The 25,733-nt window shown below is 36.7% G+C and overlaps 1 protein-coding gene across 7 annotated transcripts in view; it reads left to right on the top strand.

The window, feature by feature from the left end:
• The window catches only part of BRAF (B-Raf proto-oncogene, serine/threonine kinase), a 175,907-nt gene that overhangs the window by 133,439 nt on the left and 16,735 nt on the right, over positions 1-25,733 (top strand). For all 7 annotated transcript variants that reach the window (XM_055334940.1, XM_055334939.1, XM_055334941.1 and 4 more), the window contains 3 exons: positions 13,455-13,501; positions 14,326-14,444; positions 18,048-18,179. In XM_055334940.1, coding sequence (XP_055190915.1) covers positions 13,455-13,501; positions 14,326-14,444; positions 18,048-18,179 — 298 coding nt within the window. The remainder of the gene's footprint in view (positions 1-13,454; positions 13,502-14,325; positions 14,445-18,047; positions 18,180-25,733) is intronic.

Here is a 25,733-nt window from a genome sequence, read left to right as displayed (position 1 = left end):
GAATGCAGATCATCCTATCAGCTTATCCTAGATTTTAATAGCTAAAAAAATATTAATTGTAAATTTTAAGCCTTCTAGCAAGAGTTCTTATATTACCAGTCTTAACCAAAGAAGATACAGTTCCTATTTTTCCTTTCTGTTCATAATAAGACAATAACATACAATGCAATGGTTAAATAAACTAACACATTTTTAGTTTCCAAAGGGCTTTAGCAGATGTGGGTTTTCAGTTAAGGTGACAGATTTTTGCTATCTTTAAAATTCCACTAAAACTATAATCAAGGAATTTTTTTTTAAGCATGAACATATAAGGACAGAGACAACAGAGAGGAAGGAGACACAAACAACATTTTGAAAGCCAGAAAGCAGATGGAGAAGTGGTAATGAACTTAATATACCTAAAAAAGCTAAATTCTTAGTTAGCAATGGAGAAATGAAAATCAACCTGATTTATACCACAAATTCCTCAAAAGTCTCAGAAATTGGCAGTGCCGGGTATCTTCAGAAGAGGGAAGGTACATAAGTGAGAAAGCATATCTGAAAATCTCTGAATCATGTCTACTGCTCTCTTTCACTGGGTGACTGCTTCATCCCTTCCCTGGCAGTGGACTGATATTCTTTTAGAGAGAGGAAAACCAGTTATGTCCAAATGGGGGACACAGACATGGATATTTTACCAGAAACAGGATTGAGTGACTCCTTCCTAAAGGATGAATGGAAAGTTACTCAAGCACTCTCTTTTCAATAATTCCCAGAATGCTGGCAGTCAGACCTTCCCTTTCAGGCAGGAGATTGGGAAAGTCTTCTCTGAGGAAATTTACCAGCCAAGGGGAAAGACCCAGAGGTAGCAACATCAGGGATTCCACCTAGATCACTGTACAGGGAAGTTGAAAAACAAGAAGCCCATCTATACACTCAAACCTTTCAGGCACTTTGTTGAACCTTCACTTAGTCTGAGTAAGACAAATTGTTTCTGGATCATCAAACCTTAGATGTAAAATCTCAAATGCCAGTGACAGAGACCAAAACAAATGGGAGTTAAAAAGGTAACTAGGGGGATCCCTGGGTGGCGCAGCAGTTTGGCACCTGCCTTTGGCCCAGGGCGCGATCCTGGAGACCTGGGATCAAATCCCACGTCGGGCTCCCGGTGCATGGAGCCTGCTTCTCCCTCTGCCTGTGTCTCTGCCTCTCTCTCTCTCTCTCTCTTTCTCTCTCTCTCTCTCTCTCTCTCTCTCTCTGTGTGTGTGTGTGTATGTGTGTGACTATCATAAATAAATAAAAATTAAAAAAAAATAACTAGGAATAAACAAACACAATGCAAGGAGAGGGGATGCCCTCTCCCCCAAAAACCTGTCCGTTTGCTCAGAGATAAGAGTTTTTATTCATGAAGCAAGAACAGATGGTTTATAAGGAACATTTGGATAATAACAACATCAACAGTGTTAAAATGTTGAAATTGTAATCCAGTGCAAATTATGTGCTTTGCAGTTATTTAATTCTTAATGTCTGATCCCTCCTTCCTTGTCCTCCACCATCATTTCACAGAAGACAGAGCAAGTGAGAGGTACCTAACCACTAAGTCCTTAGACTATCTAAATAGCTTCCTAATAATGTACTTTTTTATGAAGCCCTCATTCAAAATAGCCTGCCCCTTGCATGTTTTCCAGATGTTCTTGATCTTTTCTGACTCCTTTCTAAAATATATTTTGAAAAAAGAGAAAAATAAATAAACTATATTTTGAAGTCAGAATAAGAGCATACTAACTCATTGTGTAAGGTGCTGGGGTTACAGTCATTCATAGGTGTAATACCTTCAGTAATTAGGAAAGTTGAATCATTAGGACTTGAAATGTGTCTTTTATATTGGACTACAGAATATAGGGAGATGGGTGACATCTTTTCTTTGTGGTTTTGTTGTCTTTACTCAATGAAGGATCATTTCTGATTCCTCGGTTTCCCTGTAGAGAGCAGAACTATTCTCATGGTAGATAATGAGAGTCCCACTCTTTAGGAATCAGGGTCAGTATAGTATGTTTATCATCTTCTTACCTGACAGTCATTGATTCAGCCTAAGGGCCAAGGTATTCTAAGAAAATTGGTACTAAAGAAATTTCAAAAAAACATTTCAGTAATGATCAACTTGTCATGCCATTTTTTTGCAGAACTTTTAATTTCAGTATAATATTGTATAAAAATTTAATTTAGCTTTGTCAGAAAATTTACTAAATATCAAATCAAGACAAAGTTGTGATCTGTTATAGACAGGGGTTATAATCTGAAGAAAGAAAATAAAAAATGGAGATAAGTCCTCATGATTTACTTCTTTTAAATAATGAAAGAGTATGCCTTCCTTAATTAAAAATAAGCCTAATTGAAAGAAAGAAGGATAGATTAAAGCTGAAAAGATGGTGAACATGTACTAATGATTGAAAACAATTCCAATTGACCAAAGAATAATTATAGTGAACATTATTTTCCAGTGGATAAGAACAGTAACAGAAAAGAGGGGATACTGATAATCAGAAAAATACAAACTAAAAGAAGTACCCACTTAAATGGGAAAAATACCTAAATTCTGACAAAATCACGTGTTGGTAAAGATTGGGGAATTGTTTACTGGTACATACTTGATGCAGACAACCATGCTGATGGCATTTCAGAAGTATCTGTTAAGGGGCAGCCTGGATGGCTTAGTGGTTCAGTGCCATCTTCAGCCCAGGGCGTGATCCTGGAGACCCAGGATTGAGTCCCACGTCGGGCTCCCTGCTAAATAAGTAAAATCTTTAAAAAGAAAAAAAAGGGGGGGGGGCAGCCCGGGGTGGCTCAGCGGTTTAGCGCCAACTTCAGCCCAGGGTGTGATCCTGGAGACCCAGGATCGAGTCCCACGTCAGGCTCCCTGCATGGAACCTGCTTCTCTCTCTCTCTCTCAGTGTGTCTCTCATAAATAAATAAAATATTTTTTAAAAAAGTATCTGTTAAAATGGAAAATACCTGACTTACCCCCAAGAAACACCAGCTTTTGTTCTAAAATGATGTGTATAGAAAGAGATGTATCACAGGAAAATATACAGTAGTGAAAAATTGGAAACCTAAATGTCCATCAGAGGACTTGAAAGAAAATATATCAAAAAAATTACATATGTATCAATAGCAGCTTTAAAATATGGTATCAAGTGAGAAAAGCAAGCTACAGCATGAGACCACTTAAATTTTTAAAAACAAATTTGTTTGGTTGCATTTTTTTTTTAGGAGTGATATACATATGTATGCAAAGGTATCAAAATAAGGATTAGCAGACACACACCAAATTCAGTAGTGGTTGTCTGCCAGAATGGCAGAAGGGGTCAGGATGGAGTCCGCTATCAAGGAGAGAAGGCCTTTAGTTTTACCTGTAACATTCTGTTTGTTTCTATCTTTTAATAAACAAGACTTCACAGCTGTATTTTACTTTCAAAACTTCTTCATAAGTATAAATTTTGAAAAAAGACAGGCCAATGCGTAAAAATTTTAACAGGATTGATTATGGTGAGAAATATCAGAGATGGCTACAGTGATTGTCTTTGGTACGGTTTTTCTTAATTTCAAAATAAAAGTTGTTATAGAAAAATATATGGTCATCATAGAACACTCAAAATGTAAACATAAATAAGTACCAGTAATCTGCAGAGAGATAATCACCATTAATATTCTGATACATATTGTGTATCCTTTCAGAATTCTGTATTTTAATACATTCACAGTGGGTTATTACTGCTTTAAGTATGGAATCCTTGGTTTTACCTTTTTCACTCTTATTTAAATATCTTTATTGGTCAATAAATATATTGTGATCCCGCACCTCTGCTATATACATACTAGTAACACACTCTTTCTCTGTTTTTTATACCACCAGTGTTCTATAGTTTTTAATATAACGCGGTAATGAATTTAGCAGGTACTTACTATTTGCCAGGCATTGTCCTTTATGTATCCTACCTCATGTAGTCCTCAGCAGCCCTATGAAGTACATCCCAGTATTATCCCCATTTACTTATGAAGAAACTAGGGTGTTTTTTTGTTTGTTTGTTTTTTGTTGTTTGTTGTTGTTGTTGTTTTAGAAACTAGGGTTTAGAAAGATCACATAACTTGCCCCTGACGCTTTGGCTCCAGGATATATAAATAAATAATAATATATTATATATATTATTATATATATACATTATATATATTATATATTTACATATTTTATATATAATATGTATAAATATGTATTTATATTATATATAAATATATAATAAATATAAGTAAGTAAGTAAGTAAATAAATAAATAAATAAATAAGATCTTTAAAAAAACTTTTCAGAATAGTTGTTGATACTCACTCTAATTTCTCTAATTTCTCTTCTCTTCTCTCCCCTTTTACAAGCCTATTCCAGTCAGGCTTTTGCCCCGATACTCCACCGAAACCTCTTAGTAGATCCAGTGGTTAGAGTCACAGTCCTCCATCTGTTTGTATGGCAATTGATCACATCCTTCTCCAATGAAACCCATCCTTAATCCTTTGCTACTCAGAATCTGGTATAGCATCTGTACCACCTGGGATACTTTTAGAAATGCTGAGTTTTAGGTACCACCCCAGATCTACTGAATTGGAAACTATATTTTAACAAAATCCCTAAATGGTTTGTATGCATATTAAAAGTTGAGAAGCACTGCTTTAATATGCATTCTCCTGATTTTCCTTCTACTCACTGCTCTTTCTCGGCTAGTTCTTCCTCAACTCTTTTAACCTCTCTAAATGTTGGAAACATCCGGGAATCCATTGCCTTGGTGATCTCATCCAGTTTCATGGCTTGAAATACCATTCAATTGCCATTTATATGCCAATCTCCAGCCACATCATTTCCTTTGACCTCCAAGCTGTCATATCCAACTGTCTCCTCCAGATTACTTGATTGTCTAATGGATATCTCAGTTTTAGTATGTCTCCTACTGAGGACCTGACCTTTTCCTCAAGCTAGATCTTCGTATATTCCTTTTATCTCAGTCGCTAGCAACACTGTTCTGTCAGCTGCTTATATCTACATTTTGTAGTTTTCTTTGGGTCCTCTCTTTTTCTTATACCATACAACCAATCTAATATCAACTCCTATCCACTCCATCTTTTAAAGTATATCAGAATCTTACAAGTTTTCATCACCTATTATGCTATTCACCCTGATGGAAGCCATCATTATTTCTTGCCTGGATTAGTGCCTTGGTTCCATCCTTACCCATCTTCAGTTTATTCTCAACATAGCACCCAGAATGTTTGGGGACTTACATTATGTTGCTCTTCTCCCCTTCCAGTGTTTCACATTTCACTCAGAAAGAAAGAGTCCTTACAAAAGCACTTCCTCAAAGTAACCACCACCACGACCCTCCCTCCTTTCTTATTACCTCTCCCAATTCATTTCCTTCTCTTTTCCCTCTTGCTTCCTCTCTTCCAAACCAGTTTGGCCTCTTGCCATTATTAGAATATGGGCCCTGCCTTAGGGCCTTGCTTTTGCTACTTCCTTTGCCTGCTATGTTCTTATCCCATATAGGCATGACTCCCCTCTCTCCTGTCTTTAATCAAAAGATCCTTTAAAAGAGGCCCTCCCTATCCTAAAATTAGAGCCCCCTACAACTCAGTATTTCTTGTCCCCTACTTACAGAATACTATATATTCTACTGATACATCTTTTTTCTTTTCTCTCTTCTATACTAAAATGTAAGGACCTCGAGGTAGGGATTTTCTGCTTTATCTCCAAAACTTAGAACAGTTGTTGCTTAGTACACAGTGGACTTTCACTAAACATGTGTTAATAGAAAGTATCCCTTCAAGATCATTATTACCTCCATTTTTTAGGTTAGGATTCTAAAGCTAAGAAGGATTATGTAATATTGTACCCAAGATCATATGGCTAGTAAGTGATAACAGTTGGAATTCGAATCCCAGTCTCCTGTGCTCAAAACCCATGCCCTTTCCACTACGCCTCTTTGTTATGTCACTTAAGTCTTCTGGGCTCTGGTTTTCCCATCAGCATAAGTAGAATTATTACCTTTTTGCTTGCCTCACAAAGAAACATGAAAGTTAAGAAACTTAGTAATGCAAAAATATCCTAAAAACTTTAAAATGCTGTATGTGTACATGAGGGTGGTGGAAATTTTTTTCTTTTAGAAGTTTCATAATTTTTGCTTTTAGTTTAAGGTCTTAAATCCACTTCAGATTGGTTTTTGTGTTTGGTGTGAGGTAAGGGCTGAAGATTTTTTCCCCATGTGAATATCCCAACAATATTTGTTGAAATGACTATTCTTTCCTCCATAGAGCCATCTTGCTCTTAAAAATAAATATTATGCTTCTGGTTTTGGACTTGTGAATGTTTGAGATGAATTTTAAAAAATTAATTACATGGTTTTTGATATTTCATGTTTAAAATACATTTTTTTTATTTTTTTAGGTCACTGTTTTACTTTAGAAGGTCCAATTTTCCAAAGAGGGATTATACCCTCTGTAATGCAGGTCCCAGCTAGGAAACAAAAAAATACATAGAAATATCATATTGTTAATTAGAAGATTCAATATTGTTAGGATGTCATCCTTCCCAAATTGATCTGTAGACTTATTGTTGAGTCCAGTCAAAATCTTAGCAGGCTTTTTTGTAGAAATTGACAAGTTGATCATAAAATGTATATGGAAATGCAATGGCTAGAGTAGTCAAGACAATTTTTTAAAAATTGAAGGACTTCTAGTCTTAGAATTCAAAACTTTGTATGAAGCTACTGTAATCAAGACCATGTGATATTGGCATAAGAATAGGCATACAAATCAAAAAACAGAATAGAAAGCCTAGAAATATATCCATTAGATCTACAGTCAGTTGGTTTTTCTTTTTATTTTTTTACAAGATACCAGGGCACAATTCACATAGAAAAGATAGTCCTTTCGACGCATATTACTAGAACAACTGGACATACATATTAAGCAAACGATTTGCCCTCAGCCAACACAAGATATTAGTATTAACTTGAGATGGGTTGAAGATTAAAAGCTGAAAATCTAAAACTTCTAGAGAAACATATGAGAAAATCTTTGTACCCTAAAGAAAGGCAAAGATTTCTTAGGACACAAAAGGTAAGGTAAGTTGGACTTCATAAAAATTTAGTTGCTTTTTGAAAGACACTGTTAAAAAAAGAAAAAAAGAATAAAGGACAGCCACAGATTTGAAGAAAATGTTTGCAAGATACATTATCTGATTAAAAGACTTATATCTGAACTATATAAGAACTTGTACAACTCAGTAATAAAAACCACCCAACAAGAAAATGGACAGAAGATTGGAGTACTTCATTGAAAAGGCATAAGAATGGCAAATGAGCACATGCAAAGATGTTCACCATCATTAGACATTAGGGAAAGGCAAATTAAAACTACAAGACACCACAACACACCCACTAGAATGCTTTTAATCAAAACCAAGTATACCAAGTAATGGCAAGGATGCAGAGCGACGAGAACTCTTACACATTACTGGTAGGATCTTAAATGAGACAAACACTTTGGCAGTTTCTTTTAAAGTTAAAATTATCACGTGAGCAATTCTAATCTTATTTATTTACCCAAAAGAAATGAAAACATACATCAACAAAAGAGACTTATACTTGAATGTTTGTGGTATCTTACTATAATTGCCAGAAGCAAGGAACAACCCAAATGTCCAACAGGTCAGTGGTTAAATTGTGGTATATCCATACCCTGTAATACCACATGCAGCCAGTGTGTGAATCTTAGAATCATTAGGCCCGGGGATCCGTGGGTGGCTCAGTGGTTTCGCGCCTGCCTTTGGACTCCCAAGTCCTGGAGTCCCTGGATCGAGTCCCTGGACCGAGTCCCGCATCGGGCTCCCGTCATGTGGGCTGCCTCTCCCTCTGCCTGTGTCTCTGCCTCCCTGTCTCTATATATGTCTATCATGAATTAAAAAAAAAAAAAAAAATCATCAGGCTGAGCAAAAGAAGCCATGGATTTTGTTTATATGAAATTCTAGAAAAGACAAAACTAATGTGTAGTAACAGAACTTTATTATCCATGGTTGCCTGAACCAAGGAGGGTGTTAGTAATTGCAGAAATACGTGAAGAAAATTTTGTGGGTGATAGATATTCTTCTTGTTGGTTGTGGCTGCTCATTACTGTGTATGTTTGTCAAAACTCAAAACTATACATAAAATTGGGTGCATTTTATGTTATATACATGTTATACCTCAGTAAATTAGTTTTTTTTTTTAAAGTAAAAGAAACTGAAAACTTTAAGTAAAAATAGAATTTAGGCCACTTTGGAACACAACTGGAAAATGTGTGTACTTCATGTGTCAGTGATTTTAACTATTTTAAATGATATTAACAGCAGAGGCATAGCAGAATATCATTCCCTTCAATCTTCCTCACTTTCTACATTGCGATTATGAGGGGAGTGGAGGGCATCAAAGTAGAAGGGAGACTGTAATTGAAACTGTTTGGATCAAATATCATCTTGTCACTACCATCATGCATATCAGTCCAGTTGGCTGCTATATTCTCTGTAGTGTCTGAGGAGAGATTGAACTTTCTGTGTGAAGTCTGATAAACTTTTTGAAATTGTGTAGTATTAGTGAAAGAGGACTGAAATACTAGTGTCTATGTGAACCAGTTCTCTGCTTTTAAAAATAGTTGAAAATACAAGAAAATAACAGTAAACTTAAGTGCGAGACACTTGGAACTGTTGTAAATAGACAAGACTGATAAACATTTGACTATGGCAAAAGTAGCCATAATATTTGAGTTATAAAAAAAATATTTGAGTTATAGCAAGGCATTTGAATGATACTTCTCATGATATTGGTGAGGATAAGATCAAGAGATACAACATGCATGGAGAATTCAGCTGGATTTATAACTGTATATTGATCATACCTGAAGCTGTTAAGCTAGGAGATTTTTGTTTCATTCCTCTCTTGAATAAGACTAGCATATTTACAAATAGATACGGGCTTCATTAGTACACTGGTCTTTTAAAACATTTTTTAGTGAGAACTAAAATTTTAATAAGCTGGAGCTATAGGCCATGTCTACAAAATAGGACATCCAAGTCCAAAAAAGAGAGAAATACAAATAGAGGATGGGGAAACTGTTTTGTAAGAGTAATGCAAGAACAACTCAGTAGGGTTGTAACTGAATGTAATTTTAGTAGGAGTTAGTAGAGTGACTGTGGCTGCCATGATAATCACAATAATGGGCAATAAAATTTTTTTTAACCCACCATGAGGAAGATGAAGATAAATTTTATTTTTGTCTTGTTTTTGGACTCCACATGTAAGTGTGATCGTATGGTATTTGCATTTCTCTGGCTTATTTCATTATGTATAATGCTCTCAGGGTCCATCCATGTTGTTGCAAGTAGCAAAATATCCTATTTTATGGCTGCCTGATATTTGTGTGTGTGAGTGTGTGAATGACATTTTCTTTATTCATTCATGGGCACTAGATTGTTGCCATGTCTTTGCTATTGTGAATAATGCTGCAATAAACGTGAAGCGCAGATGTCTCTTTAGATCCTGATTTAAATTCTTTTGGATATATACCCAGAATGGGATTGCTGGATCATATTGTAATCCTGTTTTTTAAGTTTCTTGAGGAACTATTTTCCATAATGGTTGTACTAATTTATGTTCCCTTCAACAGTGCACAGGAGTTCCCTTTTCTCTACATTCTTGCCACCATTTGCTATTTCTTGTCTTTTTGATAAGAGCCATGCTAACAGGTGTTAAGCAATATCTCATTGTGGTTTTGATTTGCATTTCTGTGATAGGTAGTGAATGATGCTGGACACCTTTTGGCCATCTGTATGTGTTCCTTGGGAAAAGGTCTGTTTTTTAATCAGATTGGGGATTTTGATAGTGAATTGGACAAGTTTTTTATATTTTTTGGATATCCTCTTATTAGATATATGATTTGCAAATATTTTCTCCCATTTGATAGGTTGCCTTTTCATTTTGTTGGTGGTTTGTGTCCTTTGTTGTGCAGAAGCTTTTTAGTTTGATGTAATCCTACTTGTTTATTTTTGCTTTTGTTGCCTTTGCTTTTGGTATCAAAAAAAAAAATCATTACCAAGACCAGTGTCAAAGAGGTTGCTACCTGGACACCTGGGGTGTTCAGTGCCTTTGGCTTCAGGGTCTTGGGGTCTTGGTCTTGAGTCCCGCATCAGGCTTCCCACAGGGAGCCTGCTTTTCCCCCTGCCTATGTCTCTGCCTCTCTCTCTCTCTCTCTCTCTCTCTGTCTCTCTGTCTCTCTCTGTCTCTCATGAATAAATAAACTCTTAAAAAAAAAAAGATCTTGCTACCTGTTTTTTTTTTTTCTAGGAGTTTTATGGTTTCAGGTGTTCAAGGAGAAAATTAAGATGAGAGTTACTCTAGTTTATGTTGATCAGATCTAGAGTATTATCTTCACTCTTGGGACATCATATTAAGCTCTTAAAAGAATGTAAAAAAAGCTGAATCTTGGGAGCATCTAGTTGGTTCAGAGGGTTAAGCGGTTCTGCTTTCCACTCAGGTCATGATCCCAGGGTCCTGGGAGGACCCTGTGAGGCACCCTCTGCTTCTCCCTCTCCCTCTGCCTGCCACTCCATTTGCTTGTGTGCACACCATCTCCCTTGTCAAGTGAATAAAAAAATATTTAAAAAAAAGAAAGCTAAATATTGGATAATACCTTGAAAGAAGCAGAGAGAACAGATTTTACTAGATGATTGCCCAGCTTTCAGATTAAATGATTCAATGATTCTCTAGGTGGATACTTTTTTTTTTTTTCAAGGAAAGACACTCCTAAGATAAACCTATCGAGAGGATATATTCGTTTGGTTTATAGCATGTTTTCTCTTCTTTTTTTTTTAAAGATTTTATTTATTTATTTATTCAAGAGAGACAGAGACATAGGCAGAGGGAGAAGCGGGCTCCATGCAGAGAGCCCGACGTGGGACTTGATCCCGGGACTCTGGGGTCACGCCTTGGTACCAAGGCAGGTGCCAAACCGCTGAGCCATCCAGGCATCCCTATAGCATGTTTTTTCTTACTGCTACTTTTATAAATCTATAAGGTTCTCTTTAACATCTTAGAAAAGTTAAGAAGGGGGTCCTATTTAATTTCCTTAAATAATGGGTATACTTCTGTATCATATGAGTTAATTTCTTATTGTTCCCTTCCTTCCATACCCTCAGTTATGTGTCTTTTGGCATCTTTGATTATAACTCATTGTTGCTTAGAAATTATGTTTTAGTGTCAGCCTATGTAGAATTATATAGAGTAGTAATTACTCTGGAACATTATATCATGTAGAGATATGGGGTATAATACTCATTCCATTTTTCCATCTGGGGAATTTGAGTACCTTTTTTTTTTTTCAAACCATCCATTTTATAGACCTGGATTTCTGCCTTTTCACTGGTTTTGTGGCAGAGATGTTACAGAAAGAGAATTATTACATGAGATAGAAGTTAAGAAAGCAGCTTGTAAACAATAAAGGATTACACAAGGATAAGGTGGTGCTATTTCAAGTTGCAGCTGTGTACAACTTTAGCCTATAATAAATTTATGCTATCTAGCTTCCAGTAGGGTTTTATCACTAGCTCAGTAATTGTACTCATATCTTGCTAATTATCTAGTACTTTCCTGGTGAGAAATTTTTTCTCCTCACCATCTAGTTAATTTCTGTCTACCTTATTCTTGATATATTTCTTTGTATCAGATTTGTTGAAAAGATTGATACCATCAAGAACACCTTTATCTTCCCTTATAACTTCATCATGCCTCCACATATTCATATCTACAACCTATTTGTTGTTTTTAATTTCAAAGGAGACAGAATCTTTTGTCAAAGACTAACACCTATTATGTGCATTAAGTACCAGGTCTCAGGCCAAAGCACCAAGCCCCACCACTGAACAGCATCACCATTTGTTACTCTTCCTCTCTAGTGGAGACAAGGTCTCCGTATCTTGAAAAAGCTTGTGGTTGAGGCTCCTGTTCTCCATCTGTATCATTCTGTGTCATTGCAGAAAAAATTTTAAGCAAATGACACCTATAACTGACATCACATTTTCTTCCAATGTAAGAGAGACCATGTGATGTAGTGGGACAAGAGTGTGGTAAATGCTATGGAGGAAATAAACAGAGAAGTAAGAGTAATTGGAGGAGAAGGGATTCCTTTGTATAAATCATTTGAAATGAAAATTTTATCTGAGAAGAAAGCTTCAAAATCTTGATCTCTGGGAGAATGAGGAAGTATAAATGAAGAAGAGAAAGCATAAATAAAGTTTAATTGTTATGAATCTTCAATTTTTAACAGTGTTTATTACATAATTTTGATTATATTCTATTTGGACTTTGAAAGTGTCACTTTAAAGCAAAATTTACTTCCTAATTAATGGTCGTTGTCAAATTTTAGAAGTCTCATATCTATTCTTTCCAGTTTTAAATGAAGAAAAATAGCTTTGACTAGGATATTATATGCATTTCGTTGTAGTTGATTCAACAGACATGTTGAACACTTACCACATGCCAGGCTCTTTGCTAGGCACTGGAGATTGAAACAGAAGTTATTTTAAGAATGTATAATACTACCTTTAAAATTATCAATCAGGGGCAGCCCGGATGGCTCAGCGGTTTAGCGCCACCTTCAACCCGGGGCCTGATCCCGGGGGCCTGGGATCGAGTCCCACGTCGGGCTCCCTGTATGGAGCCTGCTTCTCCCTCTGCCTGTGTCTCTGCCTCTCTCTCTCTCTCTCTCTGTCTCTCAAGAATAAATAAATAAAACTCTTTAAAAAATTTTTTTTAAATTATCAATCAGATTTTATATTCTAGTGGAGTTTACATTCTGAAAAGGGAACCATAGGCACAGGAAAAATAATACATGAATCAAGCTATTACAGTAATTACGATATAACTCAACAGTGAAAGATTACTTTTGGTTGAGTTAGTCATAGCAAAGCTTTATTCAGAAGTTAGAATGTATATTCAATCTTAAAGGATAGGTATGAATAGGTGGAGAATAGAATGAAAGTTAATTTGGGGATGGGTTTGGAAGGGAAGCATTGATCACAGGTGGGATTAAATATCAGGGTGTATTTAAAGGACATGGATAAATAGGTTTGACTGGAATGAAAGGTTTGTATTGGTAAATAGTAAAATATAAAGCAAAGTCTTTTAATAGAATACAAGATTTTGGCTCTACCATAATAGTAATATGTTTCTATAATCCTAAATTCATTTATAGTTTAAGATTTCTTACATAAAGAGGTTATCACAATGTACAGTTTGCAATTGTGTCATGATTTTGAATAAGTCTTTATTTACATCCCTAAATATGTTCTATAGATTTTGAGGCCAGAGTCTTTACCCCTACTCAGGTTGAAATGATGTTTTGTTTTTCAGTTACTTACACGCCAAGTCAATCATCCACAGAGACCTCAAGAGTAATAGTATCCTTCCTGAAATTTGTCTGCGAAGTTTGAAAACATCCTGACTTTTTCTTCTGCATTTTGTCTTCACATTATGTAAAAACAGTTTTCATGCTAAGTTCAAAAAATGTAAAGAGAATTAATAAATGGGTTTGCATGAGAACATAGTATAAAGCAGGGTACTACAACATGCTTTTGGTTTCTGAACATTTGAGTGTTATAAAAAAAAATCCACCAAGTCTTTATAATAGTAGGACTCTTTTATGATTGTGTGCTTACATTCTGTCAACACCCATAAAACAGGTAGCTATCTACCCATTTCTTTCAGTGCTCTGATGCTACTCTGCAGTAATTGAAATGTAACTGAAGGTTCTAACTTGCATAACAAGGAGGTGAGAAAAACAAAATTTTTCTTCTTCCATAAACTCAGATCAAGATCCCAGCTGTCAACCAACTTCATTCCAATGAAGAACCTTTGTAGCTTTCCTAAATGCTAAAGCATATCTGGGTCCATGTTACTAAAATCTAACGGGAACATTTCAGGGTTTCCCATAAGCGTAGGTTGGAAAGCATCTCACCTCATCCCACCATATTTCAAGCCCCCAAAATCTTAAAAGCAGGTCACATATGCCAAATAGAACCATATTTTTAAAAAACATATTCATTAACTTCAAGAGGAAATATGAAGTACTATACTTTTTAAAGAAATATCAATTTTACCAAAAAAAAAAAGAAAATCATATTATAGAAGTACAGAAATTAGATCTCTTTACCTAACATTTTTGTAATGCTTGCTTTGCTAGGAAAATGAGATCTATTGTTTTCCTTTACTTACTACACCTCAGATATTTTTCTTCATGAAGACCTCACAGTAAAAATAGGTGATTTTGGTCTAGCCACAGTGAAATCTCGATGGAGTGGGTCCCATCAGTTTGAACAGTTGTCTGGATCCATTTTGTGGATGGTAAGAATTGAGGCTATTTCTCCATTAATTAAATTTTTGGACCCTGAGGTGCTACTGAGTGACTAGAAAATCTTTGAAGGTTTCGACTAGTATTTTCATAATTCCCAGTATTCACAAAAATCGATGTTGATCTTATTTTTTATGTAAATAAAATTTAACTTTTTTCTTTATCCTTAAAAAGAGTATTATGAAATCAGTTTCAGTATACTTCAAACAAAAAAATAGTATTTTATAAACAACTGTCGAAATTTTATCCAGAATTGTCTCTTTAAAATATTTTGTGTTCAAAATGTTCTGTGTGCCCTGTTTCAAAAAGAAAAAACAAGTGTGCAGTTTCAGCAGGTACGATCTGCAATATTTCTTAAGGTTTTACTAAGAGAACTACTCCTTTTAAGAGAGGCTGTTTCATGATGTTATTTAAGCCTAAATTGGAAAGTTACTTCCTTTAGACTAGAAAGAACCCATAATTATGGGGCAGCTGGGAAAGAAAAGACAAAAAAAAAAAAAAAAGAATTTTAACACAGCCATGTGCTGCCCTGCATAGCTCTTTGTTGCTTTTTCTTTATTCCTATTTCTGCTTTGTGTAAAAGAAGGGAATGAAAACTTCTGTGCCATTACTTTCAGCAGGCTGTGAAAAGGGCAGGTATAGGAATCATCCTCTAAGCTAGCAGTTCTCAAAAGGGGCCGTAATACCCTTTTGGAAGTACCCAAGGTCATCCCTGTATGAGACCAGATGTTTCTTTATAGTCTTGAACCAGAACAACACATCACAGCAGATCGAATGCAGAACCAAAATATGTGACTATAGCTGGCTGCTCTTAAACCAGTCAAAAAGAATTGCAGTACTGTTCTCGCTGAACTTTTTTTTTTGGTTTTAAAAATACACTTTTCATTAAAAATGGGTAATCTTTGTTAGCATTTAATGGCTATTACTTATGAAATTACTAAATATTTTAACAGTTTCCCAGTTATGTTTTTTTTCCCAGTTATGTTTAAATATGAGAAATACCCATAGATATAATCCACATAAAAGTTCCTTGGGGTCTTCAGTAATTTTCAAGACTAAAAGAGTTATGAGATCAAAAAGTTTGAGAACTGCTGCTCTCAGCTGAATGCTGGATGTCCCTAACCGGTAGTGCAATTTGAAGCTTTAAATAATTGAATCTGCACTAAGGCTTTGGGACACACTGCTGGAAACAGAGAAGCTGCAGGGGCTCTTGAAGCCATATTTGCATAAATTCCCTGAACTATCTGTAACAGCCTCCAAGAGGGGAATTCCAGGATAGATGTCTGAATTAATCAAATAAACTTAGGGTTAAATTCAGCTATGCTTTCTTATAAAAATAACTGGAGTGAAGACAAGTGGTAAGGTGGAAGGGGAACAATGGACCTAGGAGATCTGTACTCTATAGTCAGTCCTCTGTTTAACTCTCAACCTGCACATTTCCTAACCTCCATGTCTCTCCATCTTTAATGTTGGTAGGACTAGTGGATTTCTAACGCCTTTTTTGTTCCTAAGATTCAGTAATTAGAGCTAACTAGGTTTGTTTCTTTAATATATTTTAATTGTTTTAATAAATCATTTTATAAATAGGAGGCTTATTAGTCATTGTAATTGGGATTTCATGCACCTTTAAGGCACACACCTTGCCATAAGATAGCAGTGGATTCTAGGATGCAGCAGGCTAGCACACACTAAGTGTGAGACTGTAAAACCTCAAATTAAAAAGAAACAATTAATACATGTTTTAAAGGTGTATCTATTTTAACTAGTGTGGGGGAGATGCTCAGTTAAACTCCAGGTTTGTCCTTTTTCTAAAATCTAGATTATTATACCTAAAGTTTTATATTCTAATTTATTTTTTGTTGATACATAGGTAGATTGGTTCATCCTTTATTCTATCAAGCTGAGCTTTCATATAAGAGATTAGCTAGTAGTACACTTACGTGTTGAATAAATCCTTTTGGGTTGATAATTGCCTTCAGAAACAAATGCGGAGCATCTGTGGACTAGTAGAGAAGAGTTTGGTCAGAACTAAGATTATGTAATTCTCTGAATTCTTCTCAACCTTGTTCTATTTATCTTAGAGGGGAAAGAAACCTTTGTGAAAATTTTTACAGATTAAATCACTAAATTAATTGAGGATCAATCATGCATTTCTTGTCCAAATAAATGACATACAGCCTTTCATCAAGCCATCTACCAACAACAGTAGAGGTAAAACTAAGTTTTAAAAAGATGGTTAGTTCCTCAACTGATTTATTATTCTGTCCCTCGCAAAATTGTATTCTGGCTTTTAAAATTATGCCTGTATCATAACCAGCCTCTCAGTATTCTAGCTTGTTCATCACATCACAGTTGTATGTGGTTTATTTTGTACTGTATTACTAAAAGCAGCTAGCAATAAAATGTTTGACAGAAAAAGTAAGCAGACACCATCTTCTCCTTCACCTCCCATCCTTCATCAGGATCTCCCATACGTCTTCTGTCAGTGGTTCTCAACCTTAATTGGACATTAAAATCATCTGGGGAGCTGTAAAAACCAGCAATATTTGAATCCCATCCCAAGATTCTGTTGTTATATTATTGGCCTGGTACGTAGTCTGGACATTGAGAGGTTAAAAAGTCTACACAGTTGATTGTGATTTGCAAGTAAGGCTGAGTGCCATTGCCTGCTTTTTGAGATAGACCAGTGACCAGGAATCCTGTCCCAGGTCCTCCAGCCATTTATGCAGTTAGTTCAGGTTTTGGTATCAAAATAATGCTTTCATGGAACTTTTATTTACACTCTGCAGTGTCTTTAGAAACAGTTCTTCCAAATGAAACAGTACAGAAGATGCAAGGTGAAAGAACTCTTTTAAGCGTGTATTTAACCAACCATTTATTGTATTTCATGAACACAGCCAATTAAGAAATTAAGTGGTAGAGTACAATGAGTAAAATGTGTAAAAATGTAGCAAATATGATTTGGTCTGTATCGTTGCCCAAGAAGCAAACAGCCAGCATTCTTTATGCCAACTTCTAAATTGACCTCCTATCTCTTGCTTTTGTTAATAAAGCACCCATGGCATATTGATAATGCTTTTGGAGGCAGGAAAGGGGTTTGAGTTTGTCAATGTTGATGTTTTACCAGTATTGTCTAAGGTGCCCTGAGGCGAGAATCATTGTACTAATGGGAAAACTTAAACTCTAAGGCAGTTTTTAGCGTAGTGGTTATGCTACTTCCAAACATTTTAGTACTGCAGGTCTCTTATTTCTTTACTGAATCAGAAATGGAAATGGGAATTGATTCTTGATAGAGCTAATCCTGGGAAGGATTCAAATAGCAATGGCAGTATTTTGTACAGAAAGAGGATGGCTGATAAAATTATAAAATCTTCATAATACATGTGGAATCTCAGGTAATACTGCTTCTTTCAGGGCTTACTGAGCATTTTTTTTCTTAATCAGTTTTATTTCTTTGCCCCTTAATAAGAGAATTGATTGCATATTAGATGGATTATTTAATGACGAAAGCATTGTTCTGGGAATTGTAATCATTTGCTTTTAGTCTTTTTAGTTGAAGAATAAACAAGAATATTTTTCTTTTTGTGTTCTAATAGGCACCAGAAGTGATCCGAATGCAAGACAAAAACCCATATAGCTTCCAGTCAGATGTATACGCATTTGGGATTGTTCTATATGAATTGATGACAGGGCAGTTACCTTATTCAAACATCAACAACAGGGACCAGGTAAATATTTACCATCTCTTGGGGTTTATTTTACTGTTTGTATAAAGACTCCAGTTTGTTGTAGAAAAGTATTGAGTCCAGAGTAGGCATAAAGGATGGATATCTTAATCTTTGTTACCAGTTTTGGAAACCTTTGGTGGACTGTTGGCAGTGATAGCAGCATGTAAGGCCTTTCCTTGAAATGTCAGTGTTGTCACGGAATGCAGTTGCTGATGGTCTGACTAGAAACCAGAGCTGCCACAGTGGAGAGCGCCCACGTTTCCTGACCACACACAACCAGAAGGAGCTCTGCTGCCATGGCATCTGAGCTTTTGTGCCTTTTATTTTGTCATAGGTTGTGCTGAGCAGGCACTCAGCTATGTGCTTCTTTATATCCATTTCTTTGAAAAGTATTAGTAAGCTTTCTCCATTTTTTTAAAGTTTTTAAAACTAGGTAAATGGAAAGACCATTGTATAATGCTTTCACTTTTCTATACTAAGGCTTTCAATAGGAGGGAATTTTTTTTACTTCCTTCTTTCTAAATTCCTGTTCTCTGTCCTTCCCCAAAGTTCCTGACAGAGCCTCATGCAGCATTTTGCCTTTTCTATCCCATCCACGTTGAGTTCACCAGGACCTTAACACTGACTAAGAAAAAGGAATTGTCTTTACTGACATTATATTGTATACCTCAAGATTTTAAAAGTGTAGGGTGGGGTGGGGGTGGGGGTTATAGAGACATTGCAGCAGTTCCACTCTTCATATATTAGAAAACAATGATCAACCATATAAACTGTGGTTAAATAATATTTATATTTTATACTGTGGCTTGCATCAGTTTTCCCTGGGTAATTTGCTTAAAACTGGAGATTTTGTCTAAAACTAAAAGAGAGGTGCCTAGGTGGCTCAGTCTGTTAAACATCTGACTCTTGATTTCAGCTCAGATCATGATCACAGTGTCATGAGATCAAGCCCCACATCAGGCTCCATGCTGAGAGTGGAATCTGTTTAGGATCTCTCTCCCTCTCAAATAAATAAATAAATAAATAAATAAATAAATAAATAAATAACACACACACTCTATATAAAATCTACTCTAGGATAGATAGATATATATATATCCTAGAGTAGATTTTGATTCCATGGAGTGAGATCCAAGCATTTACATTTTTAATAAGTTTCCCAGGTGATTTTGGTATATACCAAAGTTAAAAATCACCAAGGAATTAAAAAAACTATAAATGGGGCACCTGGGTGGCTCATTGGTTGAGTGTCTGCCTTGGGCTCAGGTGGTGGTCCTGGGTTCCTGGGATTGAGTCTTAAATGTCAGGCTCCCTGTAGGGAGTCTGCTTCTCCCTCTGCCTGTGTCTCTGCCTCTCTGTGCGTGTCTCTCATGAATTAATAAATAAAATCTTAAAAAAAAAATACAGTAGGGATCCCTGGGTGGCTCGGCAGTTTAGTGCCTGCCTGCCTTTGGCCCAGGGCGTGATCCTGGAATCCCGGCCCGCATCAGGCTCCCTACATGGAGCCTGCTTCTCTCTCGGCCTGTGTCTCTGCTTCTCTCTCTGTCTCTGTGTCTCTCATGAGGTAAATAAATAAAAATCTTAAAAAAAAAACAGTAAATGTTTTGTGTTTTATCATAAACTAATGAAATTATAGTTTTTAATGTATGAATATATTACTTCATTTAAGTAGTGTGTGTGTTTTGGTCATCAGCTCAAATCTCAATCTTTTTGGAAATAAGCTCTAAGTATCTTTCTTACTAAGAACATCAGCTATCATATGGTTTCAGAGAAATAATCTCAGTTGTCATGTACATCATATATACTTACTGAATCACCATATGGTCCCTTACCCAGAGTGGTCCTAATTTTATAGTTAAAGAATTTTTCCTGAATGACTGTGTTTCGGGGCACCTGAGTGGCTCAGTGGTTGAGCATCTACCTTTGGCTCAGGTCCTGCTCCTGGGGTCCTGGAATCAAGTCTCGCATCAAGCTCCCCACAGAGCCTGCTTCCTCTGCCGGTGTCTCTGCCCCCCCCCCCCCATTAATAAATAAATAAAATCTTAAAAAAAAAAAAAGACTGCTTCTACCCAAGTCAGTACAGAGCTAATTGGTTAGTTTCTGTTTGGTCTTCCTAATCACTACACAGCTTTAGAATGTTGAATCCTACTTTTGAGTGTTAAAAAAAAATCTGTGACCTGGTTCCTAATTACCTGATATTTTAAGCCTGCATGAAACTTAGATTCAGGATAGACCAAGCTACTACTAAGGAACATAGTAGAAACATTGCACTTAACTGGACTTGTGACAGATCCTGGGTAACTGAGCTGATAGATTTGATGATGGCAGTCTGAAGAGCAGGATTGTTTCTAATTTGCAAGCTTCCTGTACTCTGCCTTTTATAGTCTCATTAACTAGACTATATGACATAATACTCTGTGCCATGTTCACTTTTCCTTTGCATATTACTTTTTTTTTTAAGATTTTTAAATTTATTTTTAGAGGGAATGAGAGCATGAATGGGGGTAAGGGGAGGGAGAGGGAGCATCTCAAGCATACTCTCGCTCAGCACGGAGCCCAACACTTGGTTCAACCCTATGACCCTGAGATCATGACCTGAGCCAGAATCAAGGCAGACACTTAACCAACTGAGCTGCTTAGGCACCCTGCATATTTCTTTTCTATAGGAATTACAAGAGAATTTTAGTTTAGTTTTAGTTGATTTATCAGAGATACCATAAATATTAATCAAAGATCTGGATGAAATCCAGAGAATATCTTTGTTTTAATAAAATAATAAAATTCTGTTATGGAAATGGGTATTATTATCTTCAAAATATAGATAAAAACATCCCAGAGTTCTATACTCATCCACGTCTTGGCATTTTAGGTGCTTTATCTTCCATGCAAATATAATAAATAACGTGGCAAGGGCTTTCTCTCCATAAGAGAAATAAGTGAGTGACCAACAGAAGGGTAAGGGCTTTACTAGTTAATTCTTTCTGGTAGTGTAGTGAGAGCCTTCTGGAATTTGCCAATCTGAATTGTGTTTGATGAAGAAAAAGAAGGTAGAAGAATGATACACTCTTCCTATCACCCCCAGTCTAATTCATTACTTCTTAGTCTGCTTTCCTCAAATGGCACTTTCCACAGAACTCCCTCTTGGGAATCAGTAACTCTAGTTATGTTCAATGAAGTAATCCCAGGCTTTGCTCCATCTATCCCCTTGATTTGATTTTTCTTTTCCTCTTTTACTTTGATCTCCATGGCTCTCAGATTGGACTTCTGTTTGAAAATTTAGGAGTACTCTTATTCATGGGAGATAGGACTACTTCTTTACTCTGCACTATAGGAACCACTCCTGTGCGCTCTCACCCCCATATTCTGAAATGGTAGCTTTTGCCTATAAATTTAAAGCAGGACTCTGGTTAAGCAGCTTGGTATAAAGGCCAACCTTGGACTTGTGACCCGCATGACCTGGTCACTTTACTTCCTCAAGTGTCTGTATTTTCTTTTCTTTCATGTATAAAAATAAGAAATTATACTAAAGAGGGATGCCTGGGTGGTTCAGTCAGTTAAGCATCCGCCTTCTGCTCAGGTCATGATCCTAGCCTCCTGGGATCCAGCCCTACATCCCGCTCCAGGCTCAGCAAGGAGTCTGCTTCCCCAGCTTGTGCGTGCGCGCGCTCTCTCTCTCTCTCTCTCTCAAATAAATAAAACCTTAAAAAAAGAAAACAAATCGGACTAAAGAATTCCTTGTGTTTACAAAGATCATATTCTTTGCTAAAGCACATCTCTTAGCTCTTCAGAGGATGGACATCCTTATGTTACTTTGCAGAACAGTATGCCTTTCGTTTACCTTACCCGATGCTGAGGTCTAAGAAATTGGTGTCATTTTTTCCCTCTCTTTATCCTTCCATTTCGCTCTCTAATCACCCTGTTCTGGGCAGCCCAGGTGGCTCAGCGGTTTAGCACCGCCTTCAGCCCAGGGCATGATCCTGGAGACCTGGGATCGAGTCCCACATTGGGCTTCCTGCATGGAGCCTGCTTCTCCCTCTGCCTGTGTCTCTGCCTCTCTGTGTCTCTCGTGAATAAATAAATAAAATTTTAAAAAAATAATAATCACCCTGTTCTTCCCTCTTCCAGTGCAGTTTTGCTAAGTTGGGATTAATAATGCATTCATATGAACTAGGTGTATTGACACTCTATCCTCATGATTTTCTTTCCTTAGAGCAGAAGTGCTATGTCATCTTGAAGAAAATAACAGAAACTTCTGTCTCATTTTAAGTATATTTCAGTTAGTATTGTTGTATAATAAACCACCCTAAACATAGTGGCTTAAGCAGATTATGAATCTGCAGTTCAAGCTGCTGTCAGTAAGGAAGGTTTATTTTCTGTGTCATATGGTATTGCCTAAGGTACATTAATTGGTTGTTAAAGGCTCCACTTCCAAAATGGCTCATTCACACATCCTACAAGGTGTGGTGCTAGCTGTCCACTGGCAGCTTGGTCAGGGCCAAGGGTAGGGGGCTTCAGTTCTCCACATGGGCCTTTCTGTGGAGATTTTGTTCATAGAAATCGTGGACTTGGTTACAGGCTGGTGGCTGGGTTCTTTTTCTTCCCCTGGTGGCTGGTTCTAAAACATAAAATCTCAAGAGATAAGAGATAGGAAATGAAAGTACCAGTGTTTTATCAACACGCAAATTATTTTAATAAAAAATTTTTAGGGATCCCTGGGTGGCGCAGTGGTTTAGCGCCTGCCTTTGGCCCAGGGCGCCATCCTGGAGACCCGGGATCGAATCCCACGTCGGGCTCCCGGTGCATGGAGCCTTCTTCTCCCTCTGCCTGTGTCTCTGCCTCTCTCTCTCTCTCTCTGTGTGTGACTATCATAAATAAATTTAAAAAAATAAAAATAAAATTTTTAAAGCACTATGTGATATCGAGGGTGACAAAGATGAATAAAAACACAGGCCGTGCTGTCACTGGAATTCACCAGTCTGCTGAGGCAGTATAGGGGGCGATATTGAGGATGAGCAAACACTATGTCCTGGTAAGACAGGAGTGAATGAAGGTGCAGAGATGCCAGGAGGGCTAAATGTGGGTTGAGCATGAAATTAGCCAGTCAGTCCCAGAATTTCAAATTGAGCTGCTGATTTTATCATGTCCGTGCTACTTAAATCTAGTATACATGAATTATCAGGGTAAGTCTTCTCTTGAAGTAATTGTAAAGATAGTGATTTCCTTTATATTTTATTAACATTTCAAAATAAAGTTGTTAGAGCTTCTTTTAAATGTATCCAATGAAATCTAAAAGCCATCCTGACTTGATACCTACCATCTGTGTAAAAAAACAGATTCAATAACTTTTGGAAGTTTTTCTCTTTGAAGAAACATTTTTATGCTTTCAAGGCTTTTATTGATCACTCAAGTTACATCTCTGCAACAAAAATAAGGATTTAAATTTAGAATTAAAAAATATATATATTTCCTGGGACCCCTAGGTGGCTCAGTGGTTGAGCATCTGCCTTTGTCTCAGGGCATGATTGCGAAGTCCCAGGATCGAGTCCTACATCGGGCTCCCAACAGGGAGCTTGCTTCTCCCTCTGCCTGTGTCTCTGTCTCCCTCTTTCTGTCTCTCATGAATAAATAAATAAAATCTTAAAAAAAAAATAGTTACATTTACAAATTTTTTAAAAAAAGGAAAAAGGAAATATTTCTTAATGAACAACATGGGTTTTTCTCATCAGTTCATTTATATATTTGTGGGTAAATAGGGTTTTGCTAAAGTGAGGTAGGACTTAACATCAGTTCCTTTCCTTGTTTTATTTTTAAGGAAGTAAACACTGAAAACTTCTGTTCAATTAGATACAAAGATGAGAAAGTCAGGCGTTTGTTGTACCCACATGCACAGTTCAGTGGTCCCCAAGACCATACTCAGATTCAGCCATTCAGTAAGTCTCAGAACTCCCTCCAAGTTGTTAGTACTTAAAGTTACTGTTTATTACAACAGTCAAGGGAAGAGGCACATAGGACAGAATTGAAGAACATTCCATGTGTGGAGGTCCTAGTGTTCTTCTCTCAATGTAATTGTGGACAGCATCTGAATTCTTCTGGCAGCATTGTGTGACAACGTGTAGAGTATTGCCAAACACAGAAACTCGAAAGTCCAGAGTTATCACCAGGGCTCAGGGTCAGGTAAATATGGTTGACCACCTCTGTGGCTGACCTTAGTTTTTAGCCCCTCTGGAGGTCAAGCTCAATGTCCCTTCTATAAATCACATTTATGGCATAGACCATCCAGCATAGCCAAAGGCCTCCAGGTAAACAAAAGGACTCTTATCAGGCAGGGCATTCCAGAAGTATAGGGATTACTTCCCAGGAGCCAAAAGCAAAAGCGAGCCCTCCCTCTGGGCAAGATTAATTCTTTGCTATAAAGTATATCACTCAGTTATTTGAACTCACTTCTAGAATGTACCCAAAATTACATAATTTGTCAGTAAATTTTATAATTAGCTGACAATTCAATTAATCTTGCTGCAAGCAAAGAATTGGAAACCGGCTGTCTTGCAGAGGGATTTGTTACCCATTCATTAGAGCCTAGTTAAATACCAGTATCTATTAAGTGTCCGCTTGGTACCCAGCAGTTTTACCTCTTGGAACAATGTATACTATAGTTAAATTTTATGTTGGGTAAAAAAGGTGTGCCTTTTATAAAGTAGGAAAAGAGCAGTTATAGAGGGGAGATGGGAAAGGAGGATAAGCTTTATACCTCCACTTTAATGGCTCTTGGGCAAATCAGCTTATAGTTAAACAAAAGTTCCTACAGCACCAAACAGGAAATAATATAAAGTTAGGGTATCAGACTTGACTGTTTCTAAAGTTTATAAACTCTGTATGTAACAGAATTTCTTCTGTGTGTGTGTGTGTAACAGGATTTCTTACAGGCTCTCTCCACCTACTCTCTAGTCTGTGCCTGTATGATTTGTTCCCTCTAAGATCAAAAATCCCCTCTCTTCACAGAGTCCCAAGACGCCTGATATCTGTTTCTGTCCGTTCTCAAAACAGGCAAAAATGAGAAAATTAAATCAGAAACAGTGTTCATCTCTGCACCTAAGGAAGACAAGCCTTTTTACTTTATTAAACACAATACTTAATTCCCAAGGTGGTTTATCTTCTTTTTCTTCGGAGGAGGCTCTGATTCTCAGACCTACATTACTGCATGCCCCATTTCTAACATTTCCTCAACAAACAAATTTGTTGCCAAAACAACTGCTAAAAAGCTTAGCTTTTTTTGGTTCTTGCTACATATCTATAGAGGACTTGTGATGCCCAACAAGTACTCAATAAATACTCAATAAAATACTTTAAGTAGAATAGAGGCACAGTCCGATCTGATTACCCTGGCAGTGGGAAATGGATAAGGACAGACTGGAACCCTGGAGAGCAATAAGAACTTTACAGTAGTCTAGAGGTCCTGAAGATTTCAGCTTACAGCCCACAATATGATGTAGGGGATGCATTGTGTTTCTTTTTATTGAAGTACAGTGTACATGCAGAAGAGTACACAAAAATGCG

Source organism: Nyctereutes procyonoides, unplaced genomic scaffold (assembly GCF_905146905.1).
Source record: "Nyctereutes procyonoides isolate TBG_1078 unplaced genomic scaffold, NYPRO_anot_genome, whole genome shotgun sequence".
Lineage (NCBI taxonomy): Eukaryota > Metazoa > Chordata > Mammalia > Carnivora > Canidae > Nyctereutes > Nyctereutes procyonoides.
The sequence above is the reverse complement of the archived record's forward strand: the minus strand, read 5'-3'. Positions and strand labels throughout refer to the sequence as shown.